We start from the raw sequence: 26,074 nt of genomic DNA on the forward strand, positions 1-26,074 counted from the left end.
GAAATTATTATCAATCTTCTGACACAAATTAAAATAATGATTTTTTTAAAAACAAGTTCTTGTGTGTATCCGCATTGTTAAAACCATGTATACACCTACATCATAGAGTCTCTCTCTCTCTCTCTCTCTATATATATATATGTATATATATATATAGCATATAAAAGATAAACATAATAAGCTTATAATTATGGGTTCCTTGTAATCAAATATCCATCATATTAAACACACATCTTATTTCATTTCAAAGCTTAAAAAACAAACACTTGAAAAGAAAAAAAAAAGAACATAAAAACAAAAGTGGACAAGTAGCTAGCTAGTCCATATCAGTATGGACGCAAGTATACTCACTGTCCTTATTTAAGTGGAAAAGCCATGCATAAATATCCACCTGATAAAGTTGTATAATACAACTTTTTATTTTTTTCAACAAAAAAGAAACGACGCAGTTTGATAATCTTAAGCACTTGCACTTGCAGTACTCGTCAAGAAACTGTTGATATTTATTTTATTTTTACTAGTGACACCCTCCAAGGTCATTATTCCCACAAACTCAGGCGAAGTGCCTTCCCCAATTGTCACCATAGAGTAGCATCCGTTCCAAGTGTCCTCATAATGAGTGGATTGGCTTTCCAACAAACTTTGAATGTAATCCCAATGATCAGTCTCATAATGATGTCCTTCACGGATTTCAGTATAAGTCTACACCCAAAAAAATAATAATAATAATTATTATTATAATAATAACAAAATTCAAAGTCAAATGAAAAATGAGAACTCACATTAGCTAGCAAACTACTATATATATATATGTATATCTAGCAAACTACTATATATATATATATATATATATACATATGTATGTATATACTTACATGGTTATCACCAATATAAGGAATGCCCCAAGAAAGCATCAAGTCAGAGAGATAATCGTCGCCATTGAAGCCGCGGTAGACAACAGCGGATTCCGAACCAGCAAACCACGAGGGATGGACATGGAGAAAAGCACCCCACTGCCCATTTTGAATCTTGGCAGGGTATGGCGATTCATAAATATGGCCGTGCCAGTCATGTTTGCCGGAGTACGTTAATGTATCTCCGGTGGCATTGAAAATCATACAAAGTGCAGAGATTCCATTGCCATACCTTTCCTTAAGGTTCTTCACAAAGGTTTTTGCATTGGCGTCCCTCCCCTTTGAATTGATGTTTAGGAAAGCCACTTCAGCTCTGTCTTTGCGCGTTATATCGGTCTTCTCTGGATGAAGTATTTTTACATCCTCATCAGTGATGGGGTCTCCAAACACATTGCCTGCCATATTTCTATGAACTAGTAAATTAGCAAAAGCAATTCACTGTTTGTTTCTATATATGGCAGAGCTGGTTTCAAGTTTTCGGTGGTACGGCTTTGATTGCTTATGAAAAACACATACTTATATACATAACATATGCAACGCAAAAATACTAGTTTATTCAAATATTAATAATTATTCCCCATATAGTACTGTTTGGAAATATTAATTAATTTTTATAATGTGTTTGATGAGCTGCTGGCTGTTTAATTTAATTAATTATTTTGACTTGTGCAAAGCTGACATGCATTTACCTGTTAAAATAATCGTTCAGCTCTACGGGTTTCGTGGGTCATGTGCCCTTTAAGTCATTTTTTATTTTTATTTTTCAAATATAGAAGTCGTTACTTGCAAACATAAATCTATAGCTTTGCCAATTTGTAAAATATTCTTGATTGTTTTTATATTTATTTTGGAGTTGTTATTTTTTATATGTTATGTATTTTAATAATGTTTACGGGCGCGTTTAAATTACTTGCCTAGGAGATAGAGCATTTCTACGCATTTTTTATATTGTTAAAATTTTTTTTGCCACGTTAGATAAATATGCATTTGATTGAAAAAATATTCTCCAATAAATCTGATAAAAGTTTTATCAATTTGATATGGTAAAAGAAAAAAAATAATAATAAACACTGTAAATGTAACCCTTTATTTTTATAGATTTGTTAAACAATCTGATTCAGTAATATATTTATTTTTATCAATTTTTATTAAAAGGAAAATATTTTTCTCCTTCCTCTTATGAATCTACAGATGGAAAGCACACTATTGTTTTTTTCTTTTTCTTTTTTTTTTCCCCCTTCCTTTTCAAGTCTATGGATGATCTATGGTTTCTATAAAACTTTGCAGTGGACAAAAAGAATTTGAACAAATTTAAAAAAAAAAAAAAGGGTTTTTGTTTTTTTTGTTTTTTTTTCTCCATTTATGAAAGTTAAAAAGAGGAATAGGACAACAAGAAAGGGAGATTTTGGATAAGAACCTGATAGATCACTACTTCAATGGCTATTTCTTGGCTTTTCCTCTTTACTTTGATTTTCACTCTGCACTCTGCCGTCATCAGCCACTGATCAAGATGATTGAAATGCAATATATATATATATATATATATATATATTTATCTACATAATTTAATTAATTAATTCTTTTTCTTTTGATCAGTTGAATCTCTATTAATATACTTTTGCGGACATATATATGTATATATAAATATAAATCATTTGCTTGGTGAATTCCAAATTGATCTCAAACTCTCTAAGAGATAATTCCAATTTGTTTCTATCACTTTTCGTCAATGGCTCATTTGTTGGGTCGAAGATTTGGAGTGTCAGATTCCTCTTCAATTTTAATTCAAGTTCCTCTTCGTTCTTCCATTCATTGTTTTTTTGGTTTAGATGCTTTTAGAGCACGTGTAAATTCCACCTTAAAATTTCTATCAATCTTTATCATGCAAAATTTCACATCCTTTATTGTCAAAAAAATAAATAAATAAATAAATAAAATTCACATTCTTTATTACAACTTAAATTTCAATCGTTATCTATCTCGTATCTACCTAGCTATCTGTCAATCTCAATCACTCACTCTTCATATTAATTTAATGGATAAATTGAAGTATTAATTTTTTACTCCTCCTTTGTATGCCACATTTTTTTTTTTTTTTAACAATATAAGTTGATAATCAGCTGACTGGCTGTTCAATTTTGGAGCTAAAATTTTTATCGCCTATTTATCAACAACGAAAAAATAAAATAAAATAATTAAAAAAAAAAACCTGGCTGTACCTCTCAATAAGTCATCTTTATATATATATATATATATATATATATATATATATATCTATATATATATATATATATATATATTGACAATCATCTGTACAAAGCCATCTTACAATAATAGCTATTTGTGCAAGTCATGTTATAATATTCTTGAAGTCTTTGTAAAGAACTCGGAAAATTAAATCTGTAGCTTGTCATGCATTTACAAAGAAAATGTTCTTTGGTACTCTTTCTCTAACTAAGTTGGAATAAAACTCAATTATATATTGATTGAAAGTATTTTATTTCCATTGTCAATTTGTTATTAATTTGGTTTTTTCTTTTTGGGTGGCGAGTTATGCGCATCTTTTATTTTTCTTTTTGGGTGGCTAGTTATGCTCATCCTTTATTTTTTTCTTTTTGGGTGGCTGGTTATGCGCATCCTTTATTTTTCTTTATGTATATGTTCACATCTGAAAATTTATCAACTGGCCCAATATTTATTTGTACTACGCATGCTTAAGTCGCGACGTCATACATGTATGCCAACATCAAATATGCCACGTCACGTTTTATTATTTTTTGATCAAGACGATCATGTATTTGATTCGGCCAATTTTTTAGTATATCGCTTTTCTCATCGATTAGTAGCATTATCTAGATCAATCCCGCAGTTGATGTTTCACATCCGCTTGAGGGAGAAAGTTGGAATTGTATATATATATATATATATATATATAATTAGATTTTAAATCCTGACTTTTATTTTATGATTTTAGCTTCAAAAATTAATAAAGTTGGTTTCATATTTTTTGGTATATCAATTAAAAAAAAGAAAAGATTTTTGATGTCCACTATCAGATAGAGATGATAGGTCTGTATACTTACGGTCTTTGTATATAATATAACACTAGTCTTTAATAAGCAGACCTATAATCTCTATCTGCTCATGATTTGATTCAGTTTTATTTATTTATTTATTTATTTAAATTGGACTGGACAATGTCTATCTTTTAAATTTAAATTCAAAGTCAACTAAAATAGTAACTAAGCTTTAGCGGTTTTGTGGGTCTTGTCCCTGCCTTGATTAAGTCTCTATAGGTTGAAAAGGGAAATCAATAGCACTTGTTACTCTCACGTCTTTAAATATTGCCTTTTGCTAAGGCATCGAAAGCCAACCAGATCTACAATTTATTACAATAACCCCTCCTTACTCCATCAATCTTTTTATCCAATTCTCTCTCAATCCTCAATAATTTCATCTCTGCGATTAAAATGGCCTGTGCAGCTGACATCATTTTCCTCAAAGATGAGAAGCTCCGAATCCTTGCAGACCGCATTCACAGCATTGAAATTAAAAACTTAGGGGACATACAATTCCGATCCACAGCGGAGCAAGTTGTTTATCTGAGAATTTGCAATAATAATCAGCAATCCGTTAAGAGCCTCCTAGATAAGAGTGGTGCAGCAGTGACAAAGTACAAGAACGACGCCGTTCGCGGTCCCATTGCCAATCTCATATTTATTTATACGGAGACATGCCTCAACAATGCGCTCCAGGTCTTCAACAACTACACTCTCCGAAGGCACTACCTTGACAAACTCACCTCCCATCTCGAAAACCTTATCAACGAATTGGATGGTTTGGACACTTCCAATGCCGCCGCCGTTGCTGCTCTCACCGATCGAATTGTGCATTACAACGAGGCTGTTATCAACTTCACAAAGATGACCGAAAGCAATCGTGCTTCCGAAGAATTCTCTAGACGTCTCAGGAACAGCGGCGTCGACTTCCCTACCTTTGTCAAAAGGTATACCAACCGCACATGTATACATATATATATATATATATATATATTTCGTTTTTCATAGAATTTGATAGAATTAGTACAGATCTCAACATCATGCAATATAATATATCATATTGAATACAACATACTTTGTGACATTGAAATCCATATTAAATTCCATTATGATGTGAGAGATTTTCTAATGTATATATACATTAATTTTAATCATCTACTATAATAAAATTTTATATCAATAATTTTTTTTTTTTTTTTTATAAATTGTACAATCAACATCTAATTACGTATAATTTGTGACATATTTCACTGAATTAACCGGTCGTAGTAACATAAAATTATATATATTATAGATAGATATATCCAATACTTTTAATAATTTTTAAATAATCATTCATCATATATATATGATTAACTGAATATATATGTATATATATATATATATATATACATACACATAGAGAGTAATATATATTTTGCTTGGATGCAGACACCAGGCACATCTTGGATTTTCTGGACCTTTTGACAAGTTGACAGATGAACAAAAGCTACTGGTAATTAATTAATCAATGAATTTGATTTTGTACGTAAAATTAAAGCTTGCCAATCTTAATACAAACACATATTATTCATTCATACATGCAAATGTCCAAATTAACCTTCCATACCATCAATGTTATATATATAGTTAAATATCTTAATTAGCACATTAAATACTATATATATATATATATATATAAATATATATATAATTAAATTTATGTTATTATATTATATACATGTAGGTGTATGATGCAATAATTGAGGCATCTGGTAGGGGAAAAGTACTGAATCACAAGGTGCTACAGGCTATTGCTGTGCCAGGAAGTTATAATAGTAACGATCTAAAAGAATTATCCATTTTGAGTGATATCGCAACCATACTTCTTAAAAATGCAGCAACCATAGCTTGGGACGTATATGTACGTGACCGCCCGATCAAAGAGGCGACGCGTGATGTCGTTGTTAATTTAGCCAAGAAAGGAGGAGCATTGTTGGAAGATATTGTCACAGCTGCGATAGTAACTTTAGAGATTGCAGAGGCAACAAGTCTTTTCGTTACAGGGGTAGGATTTGTGGCTGGCATTATTGGAGCTTATATTGTTGGGGAAATTGCTGGTGAAGTTTTTGATGCAATTTTTGGCTCCGCAGGCACTAATCCTGTGCCTAATAAAGACCATATTTTCTATGTAGCCGCCATGCCTGATGGAAAAAGAGAGGCTAGGATTGTTGCATAAACTAATTCTGCATCAAACAAATTTAATACTGTGGTTTAAGCTTTGTGCTTATAGCTTATAAATAAGTTTGGTCATCCTATGTAAAGGATAATTGGCACTTCTTAATAATTTTTTCTGCATGGAAAAATGCTTGTGCCTAGTTTATTTACTACTTTGAAGTTCAATAAAATAATGTGTTTGAGTAATTTTTAGCCAATTTAATTATTTTTGGGTTTCAAAATACCAACAGTACATTTGACCATTTGGAATTTTCTGAATTAAATTTCAGTATAATAAATAAGGTCTTTGATAATCAATTTATATATGTATGTATATATATATATATAAATATACATACTTGAACGTATTTATCACTCAGCTATCCCCGTGAGAATTAATCAATTTAAATTGTATTTGGTTTTTTTCTTTTGAGGTTTTGAAAATTTGGATATTGGCAAATAATAATAATAATAATAATTAGAAAGGATTGTTTGTGGGAAATGTAGCTGAAACATCTCTACTACGTTGGCACCTCTCAAATCACATTAACCCAACAAGCAAGAATATTTTTAAGAAAATAAAAAAAAAAAAGATACAATGAAATCCAATCAATAATAATAATAATAACAATATGGGTAATTGGGCCACAAACCCTACAATCCCACTCCTACTTCTATGGGCTCAAATCATTGGGTTTGGCTAGACTAATTATAGGGTAATTTGGCCCTTTACCCCTGTTAGAGTCCTCCTAATGATATCTACCCACTTGATTCTAAACCTTTTTATTTTGCCCTTTTATTTTTTAATATTCCTATAGTACCCTTTTGAGATATTAAACACAAATTAAACAAAAAGGCCATTGTTCCCTTCTCTGTTTTTTTCTTTCTTTCACTTCCCTTCGAGTTATACTCCTTCAAAATCTTCGCCAACTCTTCTCTTCTCCTTCCTCATCCTTCCCCCAGAAACACTAGATTTAGGGTTAGGGTTTGAATTTTGAATTTCCGATTCAAACGTAATCGACGACGGTGTCTAAGTATTCAAATGTATGAGCATTAGACGCTGAACTGAAGCGGTCAAATCCCAAACAAAATAAAAACAGAGAGAGAGAGAGAGAGAGAGAGAGAGAGGAAACGATGAAGTAATGGCGAGCAAGGAAGAGAGCGCAGTGAAGGAGACTGCTCTTGCCAATCTTATTGTAAGGTTTTTTGTCATAGCTTTAAAAAATGACCCACTGTGTTTTCAATTTTGTTTTCAGTTAGGTATTTACGCTAATCTGATCATATACCAAGATAATTCCTTCCAAGCAGTATGGTCAAACAATGAAGGTGATCGAAGACTTATTAGGTGGGTCTTATTATGATAAGTGTTAACTGGATAACCTTTTTATGCTTGCTCTATGTCCTTTGTATGCTTGCTCTATGTTAAATGACATTTTATTGATTTCTTGCTTGATTTTCATTTTAAAAGATATTATGTTAGGTGTTAGGTCTAAAATATTGATGATTTTATGCCATATTTATAGCTTAATATTTGTTAGTTTATGTTAATTTGTTATGGAAAGATACTTAATTATGTATTTTTCTTAATCTAGGTAAAAGAGGAAGAATTTTAAGAAAACTACCATAAAAATGGATTCCTTGGGTCGAATTATGGTGGGAAGCAAGATTTGAGCTCGAACGGACTAAACATTAAAAAGATTCCAAAAAGATACCTTGAAGATTCCATAAAGATTCTATCGGGAATTTCATGATGGAAGTGGATGTCATATGAATCATCACGATCTGAGGATTTCAAATGTCTCGTTATTTTTGGATTTCGAGGTGCGAGCAGAGAGTTATCATCATTTAAAGTTCGGAATTTATAAAAAGGAATATTCTAGTTAAATCTCCATCATTGATCAAAAGAGGGAATCAAGGCAATTTGAGGGCCAAGATAAAAACAAGTGGCAATAATTGGTTAATTTATCATTAATGAGGCACATGTCATGTCACATGCTTCATTAAGGGTAAATTAGACTAATTAACTTATTTTTTTTTAGGAGGAATTAGATAAAAGGAAAGTAGTAGAGAGCAAGTAATATACAGTTTCCTTTTTACACATGAAATTCGTCCAACCCTTTTCGTGGCCTAAAAAAGGTATCTTCCAAGACTCCCACATTGAAAATAAAGAGAGAAAAAGATTCCCAAGGCTCTATATATATAGCTCCCACCACATTGAAGGAAGATATACAAGTTTAGAGAGTTATTTAAGAGCTTTTAGGAGGCTTAAATAGAAATAAACCAAATTTTGGGAGTTTCTAAGATTCTCTTAAGGGTTCTAGGGTTTTAAAGTTTTAGAGTTTTAGAAGATCAATTGGAGAGGAGGAGGCAGAGAGACGTGGGCTTGCTTGGAGAAGAAGGCTACGACTTTGAGAGCTCTTGGAGGAGAAGTTTTTCAATAGTTTTTATTCTCTTTTCCTTTCTCTTTAATTGTGAATCTTATTATTTTTAATAATTATGGATGTTGAAATTATTTTTACCATGAACTAATTTTCATAGCTAGGGCTATGATGTAGCCCTAACTATGAAGGTTTAATTATTTTAATATATGTTGAGTTTTATTTAATTAGTAATATGTTTTGTTAATAAATCATTGGTATACTTAATGCTTTCATAGGCCGGAAGGAATGAATGATTTTAATAATATTTGAGCTTGGAAAAGGATAATATTATGGATCTCCAATGATTTACATGAATGCATAATTGATTGGAAAATAGTTATGTCTCATGCTATATTATTTGCTTAATCTATGGTTGATGAAATTGCATGATTTAATTTATAGGCCGGAAGGAATAAATTAGGTTATGTGAATATTATCAATTGTGAGTGGAAACTACTTTTGATTAATTTTGTGATTAAGTATGGTTAACAAAATTACTAGTTAATTAAATTGACATATTTAAGTAATTAAATTGGAATAGTTAGTGGTGAAATCAAATGCCCTAGTATTCATAATTATTCAATTCTCTCTCTTGCTTGAAATTGATCTAATTTTAATTGATTGCTTTTGTTTAATTTAGTTTATTTAGTTTTCAATTGCCATCTTAAATTTTAGTTCAAATATTATCAAAACCTAATTATCTTTGGTACTTAATACTTAATCCCTTGGGTACGACAACCCTATTTTTCCACTTTATTACTTGAAAACGATTCGTGCACTTGCGAGTTGATTTTACACATCATTAGGAAGGCAGAGCATGAACTAAAATGACTTATTGTTTACTTTGCCTATGAAACCTGCAAATTGCGCAATTGTGTAATTTGGGCTATGATTATTTATGCAGTCCCCATGTAATATATTGATTATTGGAATTAAGCTCTTTTCTGTTCCTAATTTATATATCAACTTGAATTTCTGTCGAGGTTAAAAAGTTAAATTATTGGGTTCTGTATTAAATAAACTAGTCTTTTGATACCTTCTTATTTGTTATTAACTTTTCTGTTTATCCTTCAATTGGATAGAAATTATCTATGATTTGTGCATATTTCTCGAATAATTGTGCTACATATCCCTAGTTGCCTTGAATTATATTTTGATGCCTAGCAGCTTAAATTTATGTATTTATTAAAATTGGTCTTCCAACACTTTTGTAGCTGTTTTTTTATTTTTATACCCTACTTCAGTGGTCATGTTTTTTTTACATTGCCCACCTTGAAATTTTTTATACATTTTAAAGTATCACTTTATGGTAAATATACATCTTCCTTAAATATTTGAAGGGTGGATATTGTTAATTGAGGATTTCAATATTTGACCCTCGTCTTGGAATGGATGGCAGTGATGAGAATTCAATTGTAAAGTGGTAAGGAAAACAAGTATCTTTTCTTACCTTTTTTTTTTCTTTTTTTTTTTGTCCCCCGAAGCCATTTTTTAGAAACTAAGCTCTAATATTGTATATATGCTTTTCTATTTGTACAATACATAATTTTTTTAGTTGCATTTATGAGCTCATGTCTTTCCACATCAAGATCTTGAAATGATTTGAAATTCCTTAAGCTTCGTCTTATCACACCATATTATATATATATATATATTAAACAATGAAATATACTTAGTGTGATCATTGAACCAATTCCTACTCCTTTTTTTTCTTACAATTCTTATATTTTCTTTTTAATACTCATTCTTGATGTAATTCCTTGCACAAGCGATTGGTACTTCAAAAAGGCATAATAAATTAAAGAAATTGTTTTCCCTATAAAGTGGATATGCTAGTGTCAAACAGAAGAAGAATTTGCGAAAGAACTAAAACCTTAAGCAACCTGACAAGAAAATACATTTTTCATTATTTTTATTATGATAATAAATGTTATTTTCAAATTCTGATTTCAATATGACCACTAGAGGACTGGCTGTTAATTGTTTAGGTGAAAAAAGCAGTTGCTTGTTTTTATTCCTTAAATTTAAAATGAGCTTTCCTCGGTTTCCTCCAGATGCAGGTATCTGAGATGATGTGAGAGGTGTAGAATAAGGCAGCAACACAAACATGGAAAAGTTTGAAGTTTCTATTTAACGTGATTGCATGCCAGCAACAATACAATATGTTGGAATTTTTAACATCTTGAACAGCTCATATCTGGTAGCCAGATCATTCTTTTGAAGTTAGTGAAGAGCAATAATTTTATGGAAAGCCAGCTTTCCTACTTGTATATATGTTTATAATTTTCCAAAGATGAAGTGTTGATAATGACCCTACATCTTTTTTACTGTGCCTTAACGATGAGTTGTTACCACTCTTAGTAAAATAATGAGCACTAGTGTAGTTATGATTCATGTCAAAGTAGTATTTGTTCCTTTTCAATGATGTTATTGTATAATACTTCTGTACATTATAAGCAAATAATGGAAGCTCACTTTAATATGTTTTCTATATTATTCTTATACACTCTGATCTGCTTCAGTTATTTTGTTTATTAATCTCCATGCAACATGCTTTGAATCCTAAAACATCCTTGAGTGTCAGTGCTTTACTGCTGGGGTCCTTTGCATATGCCTTCATTTCTGGTGAGGTGGTAAAAATAACTACATTTTGACCTTATGCTGAGCAGAACCTAACTTGTAAACATGCCAAGGTTTACTTCTTATACACTTTGATAACGTTTATTTACACCAAGATTTGTGCTCAATGCAACTTCATTTATGATGAGAATCATGGTAAACAAAAGAAAACACACAAAAATATGATCAAAAAAATTCAAAAATTAGAAATGAACAAGATTACCAACGAGCGAACCATCAATAATCTACCTCTTTTTTTGCAATCTTACAAGATTACTAACCTTTCTAGAAAAATTTGTATACGATGGTGAATAAAAGACAATGGGGGCATGTTATGCGGTATGCATGTGTTATGCAATGTAGTAAGGAATGCAATTAGTAGCTCAACCGTGTAACATGTGTTTTGGCATAATAGACGTTGGTTTTATGTGTTGTTTTGTTGGCAAAGTCATCTGTTGTATTGTGTTTCTAAAATATCATTCTGTGTTCAGTTATTTGTTCAGTTTTTAGTAGGTTTCTTACCATTTCATGGATGCTATTACTGCCCAATGGTAATTACCGATGCATCGTCGGTAATTGACATTTGTCCACCGTCATAAAAGAATCACCACAATTCCATTTGACAACTTCAATCGTGTGTGTTTCCACCGAGAACATGCTAAATCTAGCTTTATTAATGATAAATGTTGACAAAGTAAGAGAAAAAATGACATTAATAAGTGAAAACATTCAATTTGTAGTTGCTGGAAAACTTACCATAGGTTTCATCGATAATTACCAAAATCCCTATGGTAGTCACATTTTACCAATTTTTTGGCCCCCACAAGTCCCCTAATGTGTGTTAAATGCAACAACATGCAAAATATACATTGTTACATGATCCTAAGGAGAAAAAACCTCAAACGTTCTGAAAATGTTCTCAAATTGGCACAAAAATTTGATTACCGTAGGGCCTTCGATAATTATTGATGAAATCTATGGTAATCAATTTGTAGTTACTGGAAAAATTACCATAGGTTTCATTGGTAATTACCGAAACCCCTATGGTAATCACATTTTACCAATTTTTTGGCCCCCACAAGTCCCCTAATGTGTGTTAACTGCAAAAACATGCAAAATATACATTTTTCAATGATTCTAAGGAGAAAAAACCCCAAATGTCCTGAAAATTTTCTCAAATTGGCACAAAAAGTTGATTACCGTAGGGCCTTTGGTAATTACCGACGAAACCTACAGTAATCAATTTGTAGTTGCTGGAAAAATTACAGACGGTTTCGTCGGTAATTGCCGAAAGTGTACAGTCAATCACATTTTACCAATTTTTTGGGCCCCACAAGTCCCATAACGTGTGTTGAATGCAAAAACATGCAAAATATGGATTCTAAAATTATACTAAGGAGAGAAAATCCCAAAATTTCATAAAAGTGTCTCAAATTTTACAAACAAATTGGATGACTGTACACCCTCGGTAATTCCCGAGGAAACCGTCGGTAACCAACACATACCCTCTGGAAAAATTACCGACGGTTTCGTCGGTAATTACCGAGGGTGTACAATCAATCACATTTTACCAATTTTTTGGGCCCCACAAGTCTCATAACGTGTGTTGAATGCAAAAACATGCAAAATATGGATTCTAAAATTATACTAAGGAGAGAAAATCCCAAAATTTCATAAAAGTGTCTCAAATTTTACAAAAAAATTGGATGACTGTACACCCTCGGTAATTCCCGAGGAAACCGTCGGTAACCAACACATACCCTATGGAAAAATTACCGACGGTTTTGTCGGTAATTACTGAAGGTGTACAGTCAATCACATTTTACCAATTTTTTGGACCCCACAAGTCCCATAACGTGTGTTGAATGCAAAAACATGCAAAATAGGGATTCTAAAATTATACTAAGGAGAGAAAATTACAAAATTTAATAAAAATGTCAAATTTTGCAAAAAAATTGGATAACTGTTCACCCTCGGTAATTCCTGAGGAAACCGTCGGTAGCCAACACATACCCTCTGGAAAAATTACCGACAGTTTCATCGGTAATTACCGAGGGTGTACAGTCAATCACATTTTACCAATTTTTTGGGTCCCACAAGTCCCATAACGTGTGTTGAATGCAAAAAAATGAAAAATATGGATTCTAAAATTATCCTAAGGAGAGAAAATTACAAAATTTCATAAAAGTGTCTCAAATTTTGCAAAAAAATTGGATAACTGTTCACCTTCGGTAATTCCCGAGGAAACCGTCGGTAGCCAACACATACCCTCGGGAAAAGTTACCGATGGTTTCGTCGGTAATTACCGAGGGTGTACAGCCAATCACATTTTACCAATTTTTTGGGCCCCACAAGTCCCCTAATGTGTGTTGAATGCAAAAAAATGAAAAATATGGATTCTAAAATTATCCTAAGGAGAGAAAATCCCAAAATTGCTTCAAAAGTTCTCAAATTTTCCAAAAAAATACAATATGACTGCACACGATTGGTAATTCCCGAGGAAACCGTCGGTAACCTACAAATACCCTCTGGAAAATTACCGTCGGTGTCGTCGGTAATTACCGAAAGTGTACAGTCAATCACATTTTACCAATTTTTTAGGCCCTACAAGTCCCATAACGTGTGTTTAATGCAAAAACATGCAAAATATGGATTCTAAAATTATACTAAGGAGAGAAAATCCCAAAATTTCATAAAAGTGTGTCAAATTTTGCAAAAAAATTGGATGACTGTACACCCTCGGTAATTCCCGAGGAAACCATCGGTAACCAACACATACCCTCTAGAAAAATTACCGACGGTTTCGTCGGTAATTACTGAGGGTGTACAGTCAATCACATTTTACCAATTTTTTGGGCCCCACAAGTCCCATAACGTGTGTTGAATGCAAAAACATGCAAAATAGGGATTCTAAAATTATACTAAGGAGAGAAAATTACAAAATTTTATAAAAGTGTCAAATTTTGCAAAAAAATTTGATGACTGTTCACCCTCGGCAATTCCCAAGGAAACCTTCGGTAACGTACAAATACCCTCTGGAAAAATTACCGACGGTGTCGTCGGTAATTACCGAAAGTGTACAGTCAATAACATTTTATCAAATTTTTGGGCCCCACGAGTCCCATAATGTGTGTTGAATGCAAAAACATGCAAAATAGGGATTCTAAAATTATACTAAGGAGAGAACATCCCAAAATTTCATAAACGTATCTTAAATTTTGCAAAACAATTTGATGACTGTACACCCTCGGTAATTACCGACGAAACCATCGGTTATTTTTCCAAAGGATATGTGTTGGTTACCGACACTTTCCTCGGGAATTATCGAGGGTGAACAGTTATCCAATTTTTTTGCAAAATTTGAGACACTTTTATGAAATTTTGTAATTTTCTCTCCTTAGTATAATTTTAGAATCCCTATTTTGCATGTTTTTGCATTCAACACACGTTATGGGACTTGTGGGGCCCAAAAAATTGGTAAAATGTGATTGACTGTACACTTTCGGTAATTACCGACGAAACCGTTGGTAATTTTTTCAGAGGGTATTTGTTGGTTACCGACAGTTTCCTCGGGAATTACCGATCATGTACAGTCATCGTATTGTTTTGGAAAATTTGAGAACTTTTGAAGCAATTTTGGGATTTTCTCTCATTAGGATAATTTTAGAATCCATATTTTTCATTTTTTTGCATTCAACACACATTAGAGGACTTGTGGGGCCCAAAAAATTGGTAAAATGTGATTGACTGTACACCCTCTGTAATTACCGACGAAACCGTCGGTAATTTTTCATATTACGAAAAGCTTTTCTATAATTACCGATGGTGAATCGGGAATTATCGATGCACCATCGGTAATCATCTTTGCTTTAATTTTTACCACAACCGAGGGTTTTTTTTTCTTTTTTTTCAACGGTTGTCATTAGTAAAGATAGGTTCAGCATATTATGATAACATTAGTAACATCCCATCATCTTACCCAAAATAACACGTCTAATATGGCACAGGTGTTGGTGAACATTTTCTCATTATCAAACCGAAATACAAAATAGTATCAATATGCTGCAAAACCACATTAAAGGAAATAAGTAACTTTTGGTTGCTACTTTTTTGAATTTAGATAGTAGCGGATTGATGCATTATGGATTTTCTTGTCACATACACCTATCAAAATCAAAGAGGGAATTGATATGAAAGATTCTTACATCCTTAAAATTTGAAATCCAATAATCTGATTAAATTTAAGTGTAATATTTTTGTAAAAAATGTTTAAATTTTTAGTTTTATCAAGCATTAACTCAACATGGTTGTTTTTTCAGAGTCCATAGATTTTGTTTGATAGTGTGCCTATTTTTCTAAAGCTTTAATACATGTTTTGTTTCCCTGTCTAGCTACTTTATCCTTCTGTTACTAGTCAAACATCCAAATATTTTATCATTCCTTTATAGTATGGAGACTAAAACCTTTCATGGTAATACGATAAAGGTTGCTATCTATATTGTCATGCAGCCTGTTGTTCCACTATTAGAAAAGATCAAGGAACTAAATTTGGAAGGTACATAAAGGTATAAACAATCTGGTCTTCCTGGTTGATATTGGTTGTTTGATTGGATTAATCTGATTGCATGATACATGTAATTCTTCTTGTGCTAAAAAATGTTTAAGGTACTTGCACTAATGGTGATAGCATATGAAGAATCTTGGAGAATTTAAAACTACTCTTTGACTTTTTCTTTTGAAAATGGGAAATCTAAATCAATATTAGCCACCCGTTTGATTACCGTTAGGCCTTCGGTAATTACCGATGAAACCATTGGTAATCAAATTGTCCTTGCTGGAAAAATTATCGAAGGTTTCATCGGTAATTACAAAAGGCCCGACGGTAATCAAATTGTTTTGGCAATTTTAGAACTTTTTCCAAATTTTATGGGGATTTTGCTGTTTAGGATCATTGATGAATGTATATTTTGCATGTTGTTGCACAAAACACACATTAGGGGATTTGTGGGAGTCAAAAAATTTGTCAACTGTATTTACCTTAATTTTTATAATGAAATAAAATTCCATTTAGCATGTTCTTGGTGTAAATACACATTATCAAAGGTTGTATTGAATTGTGGTGAGTTCAATTGAAAAAATTAACAATTGACAATTACCGTTGATCCATAGGTAAATTTTCCATCTAGTAGTAAAATAATTAATTGGATTACCAACTTTTTCCATCGGTAGTATTGATTGCCCGTCGATAATGAAGTTAATTTGTCATTTTTTTACTGATTGCCCGTCAATAATGAAGTTAATTTGTCATTTTTTCACTTCTTCCAATGCTTTTTTCTTTTTTTTTTTACTTTGTTATTTGAATTAATGTATATTAATCCAATCCACGTACAAAAACAATTAATTTCGTTGCTACTACATGTAATTCTGTATAATATCAAATGTTTAGTGAATCTAAAGCCTACAAAATAGAATTGCTAAAACTTTTAAAACATCTTCAACAGGTACATATAGAGTTGTTAAAAATAAATTAAAAATAACATGAAAAGCTATGACACCTATTGCGACATTACAAAGTGATGTGATTCCGCCCGAGCCTGCTCCACCGATAACCCGCTGGGGTGCTGACTCGACACGGATGAAGACTAGGCCAATCACAAGAGCTCAAATTAAGAGATTTAAGGGCAACCTGGGAGTATTTATACAGAGGGTAATTAATCTCAACAGAGCTTGTCCATACTTAAAGATACAAAGCCTATTCGAAGCATCCAAGTGGTGGAAGCCGATACGGACCCGGGTGACAGTTTTGATACATTTTTGGAGTCCGGGAAGCATGAAATGGTTCCAATGCTTTATGGGTTCAATACATATGCCTAAGAGGTCATGGAATCAAGTTAAAGCAGCCTCAAATGCAATCAAAAAGGGCTTGTACGGACAGCCTTAACAATTTGGCCGAATTTGCTGTATTGCTTGCTGGCTTTACTGTATTTTACTGTTTTAGCCTTTTCTTATTTTTCCAAGCATGGGCAACGTGTGGGACTTTATATTCAGCTTATTTGGCATCCTACAAAGCATCTAGAAGCTGATTTGAAGCTCAAAGAGGTCAAAGATTGATCAAAGTCAACTTGATCAAAAAAACTAGTATTTTAGTTTCCTAATTTTATTCTACTTTTTGTTTTAGGAAACTACCATTATTTTTAGTTTCTATTTATTTATTTTCTGGACAAATAAGATTAGGAAAGTTATTATTTTATTATTTTCATTGTAAATTAATTAATTCCTAATTAAAAATAAAGGAATTAATTAATCCAAATTAGATTAGGAAAAGGAAAGTTTCGGCCAAGATAGACTTCTTCATTGTGTGGCCGGTTTTTCCTAGGGTTTTTAGGGTTTATTTTGTTTCTTTCAAAGCCTATTTAAAGGCTTATTTTTCATTAATAATACAACTTTAAACTTTGATTTGATTAAAAAAATACTTGTGAGATTAATTATCTCTTTGTTCTTTGAGAACACCTAAAACACCATTAGAGAATTGGTTGTTTTAGCTTGACTTATCAATAGGTTTTCCATCCCCTATTGTGGCGTCTACATTATACCAAGGTTTCTAACCACAGGTTGGTTAGGGGTTGAGGTCCATTCCATTAGAACTTGAACTTAATTAAGATCCGGGCTAATATAATACGGGTTTAGGAGCAGGTCGTCCTAGGTTCGTATCACAAAGCCACTAATTTTTTTACAGCGAATAGAAAAATACAAGTGACAGATATCTCAAAATAGGTAATAGCAACATATCAAATGTTCAATTTTTAAAATAATAAGTTTTTGGTTCATCAACTCAAGGCTAATATTAGTAGTACTTCTCAAAATTAAGAAAAGCTACAACCATGCAAACAGAACAATAGATGCGAGGAATTTATAGACACATCTTTCTAATGACTTCGCCCCAAAACTTACTATGCTAGTTCATATAATCTTACAGTTAGAAGCATAAATTAAGAAGGACACCATCTGATATGGTGAGCTCAGTAATATGTTGAAAGTGTTCAGTGGTGTTGCAGAGATGGAAATTGAATGCCAAAAGACCAAAGCCAAAGGTCTAACTCCACACTAAGCACCTGAATACAAAAGTCACATGATTTAAACAACTAGATAAATAAATAAATAAATAAAAATAACGGAAAACACTGAGAAAACAAAGAGAAAGATTATATATACTACTGGGAAAAAAAAAAGGAAAAGAAAAAAAATAGAAGGACATAGATTGATCTAAACAAAAAGAGTGAAAATCATTGAAATACCAAAAGGAAATATACAAGTACTAAATTGCTCAGCACCTGCTTCCTTGATTTTTTACTGATCAACTCCTTCATCCTCTCCACAGCATATATGGAGCAAGTCCATAGCTTAACTTCCTCCTCACTGCCTGAATCTATTTCATTATTAGCCACAATCAATTTGGCAAGCTTTGAACTGTATTTCAGCATGCCAAGTTGTTGAAGAACTGCTGGAACAATATAATCGACCATAATAGTAATGGATCTAATGTCATTAAATTCTCCATATCCTTGGCCTTGAAATGCACCCCACAAATCTGTAGCAGATATTTGTTCTCTTTTGTACAAGAATATTTGGTGTCCTTTGTACACTAAGTGATCCTAGAAGCCTAGAACATTTAAAGGAAGTCAATATACAGAACTAGTTTCATTTACATATAGCCCATAGAAACTTTTTATGCAGCCATCTAAATGTATTTTTCTATGTGACAACTTAGAACATATGACATAAAACCTTAAAACAATGAGTTTTCAGACAAAACCTTACATGAATGCATTACAAAGCAAGTATTGTGTGCTAAGTGACAATATATATATCTTTCTACACTCATGTAACCTTTTATAAAGGGGGCAACCCAATCAAGCCCAAGCATGTGAAATTTCAGACAACATTCCTATAGTATCATAATGAGAAACAAGATCATATGCAATTGAATAAGAAATTAACTTATTTTTTAGATAAAATAAATGTTGTTTACCTTAACTTTGTAGTCAGGATAGTCATTGAGAGCCTTAAGCAAGGATGAAGTGTTGAGCTTAGCAATCCAACGAGCAGCAACAACCATCCCACAATATGCAAAAACCAGAACCAAATTGCTTATCCCACCATCATGCAAAATAAAAGAGAGGAAAGGTACCACTGCACCACTAGCTGCTGTTAGTGTATCTTTGATACTATGGGTTCCACGAATCAATAAAAGGAAGTATTTTGAATCTTTATCAAAGGAAGCGTTTTGAATCTTTATCACATATAATTGTGAAAGTAGGCTTCAGGAGCTGCAAGCATTATACTACTCAGTAACTGATATTAACCCACATCTGAATCTAGATCAGAAAGCCTGATTCAAGGGTGATTTAAGCATTCTGATTAAGAATGATTTGAAGCTATACATACCCCAGCTTTGGGCTTCTGAAGGAGCACATCTTCTTGAGAGTAGCCGGTGGATTCTAAAAATGCCAGGAACAGCTTCTTTGAGAAAAGAATATACACTTGCAACTTGCAGATACAATGCCTTAAGAAATAATTCAATTCAGCAATTATTTCATGCCTTTGAGCTCTACACTGTCGGTGCCAGCATATAAATTTGCAACTTGCAAATTACCCTACAAAGCACCAATTACATATCAAGGCCACCGATACAGCAATATTAGCTAAGAATTCACATAGAAAAAATCAAAAAGGTGTAAATTTGATTTTTCATGGGGGAAAGGAAAAAAGAGGTCGAGCAGGATTTTTAATGGGATTATTTGTGGGTTTTCTCAGGCAAGAAGAAAGAAAGGAAAGCAGAGGTGCAGGAACCCGGAATTATTGGCTTTAAGAATGAGAAAAGGAAAAGTAAAGTAATTTTTTGTTTTAGTAAGGGCAAAATAGGAAGCAAGGGGTAGACAAAAAAAACTTGACGAAGAAGGGGTAAATATCATTAGCCCTCTATTTTTGTGGGTATTGGGTTAAATTCCCCCTAATTATAAGGTGGGCTTACTCTTTTGGGCCTATAAGGTTGGCCTAAAACCAGGGCAATTTTTTTTTTCCACATATAAACTAGGTCAAATTAGCAAAACGAAAAAATTCATTTCCTTTAGCTGATGGACGCAAAAATTCGTGTGAATTTCAATCAAGCACCGTTATAAATAAAATCCTCTCTCTTCAATAATTTAAGCACCGTTATAGGTACAGCCTCAATTTTAAAATATTACAATATTATTTAAAGACTTTTGCCTATATATATATATATATATATATGTATTATTAAAAGACAGCATCACCAAGTAGTTCCCAAGCATTAAGCCAAACTCAGTAAAAATGGGCATACCAGTAACAAAACATGAGTATATATCAACCATGCCATTTAAATTGGATTCAAAGAAATTAATTAGTAATGATAAAAAAAAGAAATTAATTGGTATAAAATTCTGCTCCCTCTTGTATACAAAATATTAAGTTGCAGCCGATCAATAGTTATACATAGATATTCATCAATGTTTGGATCAGCCAGCAGAGCAAATATTTAGAAACAACAACCTAATCACATGGAAATCTTAATGTATTACTAAGAAAATCTTGATCTGCGCTTCTTATATGACATGAGCAACACTTCCAATGTAAAAAGGAAGCAAACATAAGGGCATTAGAAAAAAGGAGCCCTGCAAGGTTTTCCCTTTCTTTTATGGTTTGACATTTCTGGTTTTAAAGTATCCGTCTGAGTTTCCTTGCTCGGTGTTTGGATGGAAAGAAAAGGAGGATCTGAGTCACTAGTCTTCCTTGAAAATGCCATGACCTGAAATTGTCATAAAGGTTTTAAAGAAAGTTTAAAGTTGTACCTATTAAAATTACTACAATAAGTTAATCAATGATATCTTCTTATATGGGAAAGTTTAATTTGAAGTTGTCAATAATTATTACCTTGCAAGTAATAGAGCAGTATTGGTAGAGATCTGGTTCATTTAACCTTCTTTTGCAAATCTCACATGATGCCCCATTATTTGACATTTGACCAGAGTGTGGAAGAGGATTCAATGCTATAACAAATCTCTTGTTGCATTTGTAAGGCTACAAACTCAATATTAATGAGTTATTTATACAAGCAAAAAAGGCAATGTCCAGCTTACGAACATGTTCCATGAGGGATCCCGGATAAATCAATTAAGTAATATACAATTTATAAGGAAAATAATTTCCATCACAAAGTTTGTGAGGGTTCATAATTGGGGTGGAATATAGTTATTGTCTAAAACCCATAAATTACTAACTTTAGCAATTGTCACGTCTGCTTTCGACTAGTCAAAAGTTGAGATGGATGATAACGTGCCATGAAAAGCTCTATTTTCTATCTGAGAGTTGTTTATTTGTCAAAAATTTTCTATCTTGTCCCATCTCGCTTTACCTTTTTAAATTTGAAATAGGGTTTGGGACAGTGATGTAGGCTTGGATTTAGGGTTGAGAATAAGGATAAAGAAGGCAGACTTCATCCCGCCCTTATCCATTTTCTATGTGATTAATTAAATATTTTGTAAATCCATGGTATTATAACTCAATGCCACATGAAACTCGTTTCTTTGAGAGAGATTCATTTATCTATGAAAGATTCCTTATTCTGCCCTGTCCCACCTAAACTACATCAAAATAGGGTTTGGGACAACGATGAGGACTGAGATCTAGGATTGTAAACAAGGACAACATAGGCAAACTAGTACTCTGCCCCATCCTATTAACTTTCCATGTAGTTAATTAAATATTTTGTAAAATCATAATATTATAACTCGATGCCACATATTTCTCGAATGGAGATTCGTTTATCTATCAAAGATTCATTGTCATGACATGTCTCGTCTAACCTATTGGGACAATGATGAGGATTTAGATTCAGCCGGGTCCTATCCATTTTCCATGTAATTGATTGAATATTTGTAGAGGGATAGGATTCAACATACCTGAATTTGAGAACAATCAATGTACTTTTCCATGGAACCAAGCGAGACAACATCCTTATAAACATGTCTATAGATTTTTAGTACTCTGTGATGGCGATGAGCACCTGAAGACATACAATACTGGCAAGCTGATGCATTGCAATTGATACAATATTTGTTTAACTCATTCCTACGGATAGGATGAGCTACGCAAGTATCAAAGAAAGTTCTTTCTAAGAAGGCCTGAAGCCATTCTGGCTGCTGGTTCCGTTGTTGGACTTGATCTTTTTCAACCTAGAAATTTTATTCAATATGTGAACGATATCTCAAAATAACTTATTCTTAAGTAACTATATATATTTAAAAAAACATGTCATGTAACAAAAAATTGAGAAAGAAGTATATATAGTCAGTACATTAGAGGGCATAAATAAACAATTAATGCCTCACAAGTTAGTCTAGCTGATATAATAATTTTTTAAAAAAAAAGTAAAAAGAATAAACAAATACAAAAATGGGAAAAAGAAGAAAAGAAAAGAAAAGAGCAATTAAGTCTCAATTTCATAAATCATATATTCTAACTGGTAAATACAAATAAATAAATAAATAAATAAGAAGAATTTCCAATCTCCATCATATTTCCTTAATTTCATCCACATGCAAGAAGAGAAAAAGTAAAGTGCTCAAAATGGGTCTTTCATACCTGCTCATCTTTTACAAGCCTAGAGGTTGAACTCATGATTCCTACAAGAAAAAGAAGCTCAAAGTGAAATTTTTTGTATGATACACAAGGAAATAAGTTCCACTTGAGGAATCTGAGAGCTGAAAAAGGAAAAAAATTAAAAAAAAAAAGAGAGAAAAAAAATTAAATCAGAGAGAATTAATCAAACAGAATAGGTGAGTTTGAGAACTTGTGAGGAATTGGCATTAAAGGATTTTAGTGTTCATACCTGGCAGGAAAGAAATGCGGCAGCAGATTTTGCTAGCAGTTCGATGGACTCGAGGTTCATGAAATTAAGATTGCTGTTTATCCTCTAACTCTTTGCAATAGAGACTAACAAAATTTCTAAAGACATGTGTCAAATTTGGTAGTCCTTTAAATATCTTTTTATGACATGAATAAAAATGAATGTCACTTCTTTACAATTTATTACTGTTATAGCATATCACTTTTATTACCTTTCCACTAATAAGAAAATATATAAAAATGTTGACTTTCCTATGTATTTTAAGCCAAGTTTCATTTTTGTATTCTCTGCCTTAAATATAGAATTTATATTTACATTTATGAATTTTCTTTTATTCAAAACATATTTTTATATAAGATGTGAATTTCTAATATGAAAATAAATACTCAAAATATATTTTTTTAATTTAAAAACTTTCAAATGGCGGGAAAATAGGAAAAAGATAAAAGAACATACAACTTTTCTTATCTTATTGGGGATCCGAGAAATATCTAATGATACTTCGAGAATATGTACTTTCATTTGCAAAGCTGCAATTATACGTGGTGTCTATTTTATTGTGAATGTTAAATCACTTCTTTTAAAATACTCGTATGGGGTTATGCTCGGAGCTCATCTTGAGGCGAAACACACAAATAATGCCTTAAGCCTAAAAGTTTGGGTATTACTCTTGTAAGGCACACACTTCAGAAGATGGGGCATATGCTTTGAGTACAAAAATGCATTTTTTTACATTTCAAATCTAAAATTTTAATTATTTATTTTAAAAATAAATTTATTTTTATCCTTACAAATTAGAAGTGTATGTTTTATTGTATATTTATTTATAATTTTTATTAATTTTATATTTGTAAATTTTAATTGATTTATTTTGCAGTTTAAAGATTATTTATATTTTTGTCTTTTAATTTAATATTAATTTAATTATTCATTAATTTTTTTTTTAATATTAAAATTTAATTTCTGAAATGCTTACTCCCTATTGCCTTAGGATTTATGCCTCTCCTTATAACAACGAAAATGCTTCATCTTGTGCTTTTGCCTTTTACAATATCGATTAAAATGTAAGTACCCTGCACTTTTTCAAGGGTTAGGAATTCCCCTAAACTACATTTTCATAATAATTTTCCTAAATTTTTATTACTCTAGCACTTATATTTTCTACCATCAATTTACATTGATTGATTTGATAACAATAACGCTAGGGACTCCAAATTGTTTACATATTGATGTTGCCAGATATCAGGTTACAATTTTTGATGACTGATGTCGCAGTTTTATGTAACACCATTGAAATGATAACTCCATTCATTTGGAGATAGTCTTAAATGCTTGAATGGAAATAAAAAGAAAAACGAGTATTTCATGTATGTAAAACTTGGGTTTTTTTCTTCTTTAATTTCAAAGGAAGATGCTTGTTGCAACAAAAGTGTAATACAAGATACGTAGATTGGTGCAACATGAAGAAAAGCAGATCTTACAAATAGTGGCAGATATGTTACAATTGGCAGTACCCCGGCTGTCATATGCCTTAAACATCCTGTAGTTTTCCTGCAGAAAAGTCCCCTTTCATGGGTTGAAGCTCGTATAAAATGCATAAATATCATTTCATTAATGTGTAATATGGAGTTTCTGTTACCTGTATAAACTTAAAAAGTACATCTTTGGGAACTCAACCATCTGAAATACAATCAGTTATACAGGGGATGCTAACTGCAATAGACAAGAGCAACATGTTGAATAGCAATGAAAAAGTACGGAGCACACTAGTCATGTGCTGGGATTACAGACAAAATGAAGTTTCACAGTTTCATGGATAAAGACTCAAATCCCAGTTCCCAAAATCACTTTGAAACAATCAAAGAGTCCGTGGTAGCAGGTATTCAATTACCTGAACACTGAATTGGTGAAGAAGAGCTAGAACTGTATTTCAAAACCGAAAAGTGTAAGGTTATTGAATCATCCTCTGTGAATGACAACCGTTTGCTAACTGCAAGACAAAAGCCACATGTTGAATAGCAACGAAAAGTAGGGAGCACATGAACACCAGCAATCAAGTGCCAGAATTACAGAAAAAATGAATTGTCATAGTTTGTTGGATAATGACTCAAATCCCAGTTCCCAAAATCACCTGAAGACAGAAATGGTGAAGAAGAGATAGAACTGTGTTTCAAAACCGCAAAGAGTAAGGTCTTTGAATCAGCTACTGTGAACGACAACAGTTTGCTTCCAAAATTATAACTGCAAATGAGAGAAGTTGGAAACGAGACCGTATCGCATTTAGTTAAAATAGGGAAGAAAAGAGTGCGCAAAAATACCAAGATCAGAATAAGAAATTCACCGCGTTTTCTATTTCTTCTATCCAGGATGATAGTGGCAGATAACAGAGGATATATTACAGGAAATGGACTGCAATTAAAATGAGTATTGAACATTAAATTAGGTATAACTAAATGTATGTTAAAGCAAAATAGAAGCGAGAACATGTATATCATATGACAGGTTGAAAAACAAAAGCTTCAAATAGAAAATAGTTTGAATTAGAAAACCCAAGTTGAAGACCTTTCTTACTAAAGGAAAAAATTATATCAGAAGCATGTTTTGATCATATAAGTGGTAGTAAAAATAAAAAATAAAAAAAATAAAAGAGAAGTGGGACGACCTTCTTCTTATGGCAAGCATTGCAGGTGATAGAAGGAAGAACGATGTTTTGAATGTAGAAACTTTGAAGGAAATCCCTTATCCCCTTGTGGGTGCTTTGAGTATATCGGAGGGCATATGTTTTGAGTATATCGGAGGGCAACCTCCCTTCCGGGAATGTCTTCATTTTTTGACATCCCTGTATTCTCAATACACGGAGCGATGGGTATTGATGCCCTGAGAGTGAGGCCGCCAAGTGGTGACTTCCCCATATCCAAAGAGTTTCCAAAGACGGAAGAT

General features: G+C 32.3%; 3 protein-coding genes and 3 long non-coding RNA genes across 7 annotated transcripts; 2 read left to right on the forward strand and 4 right to left on the reverse strand.

The window, feature by feature from the left end:
* Positions 1-344: 344 nt before the first annotated feature.
* On the reverse strand, positions 345-1,393 carry LOC107416212 (23 kDa jasmonate-induced protein-like). Its single transcript, XM_016024680.3, has 2 exons — positions 876-1,393; positions 345-702 (listed from the first exon to the last, which is right to left on the reverse strand). Exons 1-2 carry the CDS (start codon positions 1,314-1,316, stop codon positions 460-462), a joined length of 684 nt encoding a protein of 227 aa, XP_015880166.3. The 5' UTR covers positions 1,317-1,393; the 3' UTR covers positions 345-459.
* A 2,831-nt stretch (positions 1,394-4,224) lies between these two features.
* On the forward strand, positions 4,225-6,412 carry LOC107416220 (uncharacterized). Its single transcript, XM_016024689.4, has 3 exons — positions 4,225-4,920; positions 5,405-5,468; positions 5,700-6,412. The coding sequence occupies exons 1-3, from the start codon at positions 4,385-4,387 to the stop codon at positions 6,189-6,191; spliced, it is 1,092 nt and encodes a 363-aa protein (XP_015880175.3). The 5' UTR covers positions 4,225-4,384; the 3' UTR covers positions 6,192-6,412.
* Positions 6,413-7,016: 604 nt separating this feature from the next.
* On the forward strand, positions 7,017-11,091 carry LOC125421740 (uncharacterized). The gene is made up of 3 exons (XR_007240044.2): positions 7,017-7,514; positions 9,930-10,012; positions 10,644-11,091. It is a non-coding gene; the product is annotated as an uncharacterized LOC125421740 (long non-coding RNA).
* Positions 11,092-17,992: 6,901 nt separating this feature from the next.
* LOC107434424 (uncharacterized) lies at positions 17,993-20,140 on the reverse strand. 2 transcript variants are annotated; one of them, XR_007240375.2, is made up of 3 exons: positions 19,238-20,137; positions 18,540-18,868; positions 17,993-18,320 (listed from the first exon to the last, which is right to left on the reverse strand). It is a non-coding gene; the product is annotated as an uncharacterized LOC107434424 (long non-coding RNA). The 2 variants fall into 2 exon arrangements; XR_009638547.1 differs by lacking the exon at positions 17,993-18,320 and having other exon boundaries at positions 18,373-18,868; positions 19,238-19,535; positions 19,654-20,140.
* Positions 20,141-22,029: 1,889 nt separating this feature from the next.
* Positions 22,030-22,915, reverse strand: LOC132803387 (protein RGF1 INDUCIBLE TRANSCRIPTION FACTOR 1-like). Its single transcript, XM_060816231.1, has 2 exons — positions 22,870-22,915; positions 22,030-22,460 (listed from the first exon to the last, which is right to left on the reverse strand). Exons 1-2 carry the CDS (start codon positions 22,903-22,905, stop codon positions 22,179-22,181), a joined length of 318 nt encoding a protein of 105 aa, XP_060672214.1. The 5' UTR covers positions 22,906-22,915; the 3' UTR covers positions 22,030-22,178.
* A 1,620-nt stretch (positions 22,916-24,535) lies between these two features.
* LOC107416224 (uncharacterized) lies at positions 24,536-25,891 on the reverse strand. Its single transcript, XR_007240394.2, has 6 exons — positions 25,797-25,891; positions 25,476-25,543; positions 25,266-25,375; positions 25,026-25,124; positions 24,774-24,847; positions 24,536-24,685 (listed from the first exon to the last, which is right to left on the reverse strand). It is a non-coding gene; the product is annotated as an uncharacterized LOC107416224 (long non-coding RNA).
* Positions 25,892-26,074: the final 183 nt, after the last annotated feature.

This window comes from Ziziphus jujuba, chromosome 4 (genome assembly GCF_031755915.1).
Source record: "Ziziphus jujuba cultivar Dongzao chromosome 4, ASM3175591v1".
NCBI lineage: Eukaryota > Viridiplantae > Streptophyta > Magnoliopsida > Rosales > Rhamnaceae > Ziziphus > Ziziphus jujuba.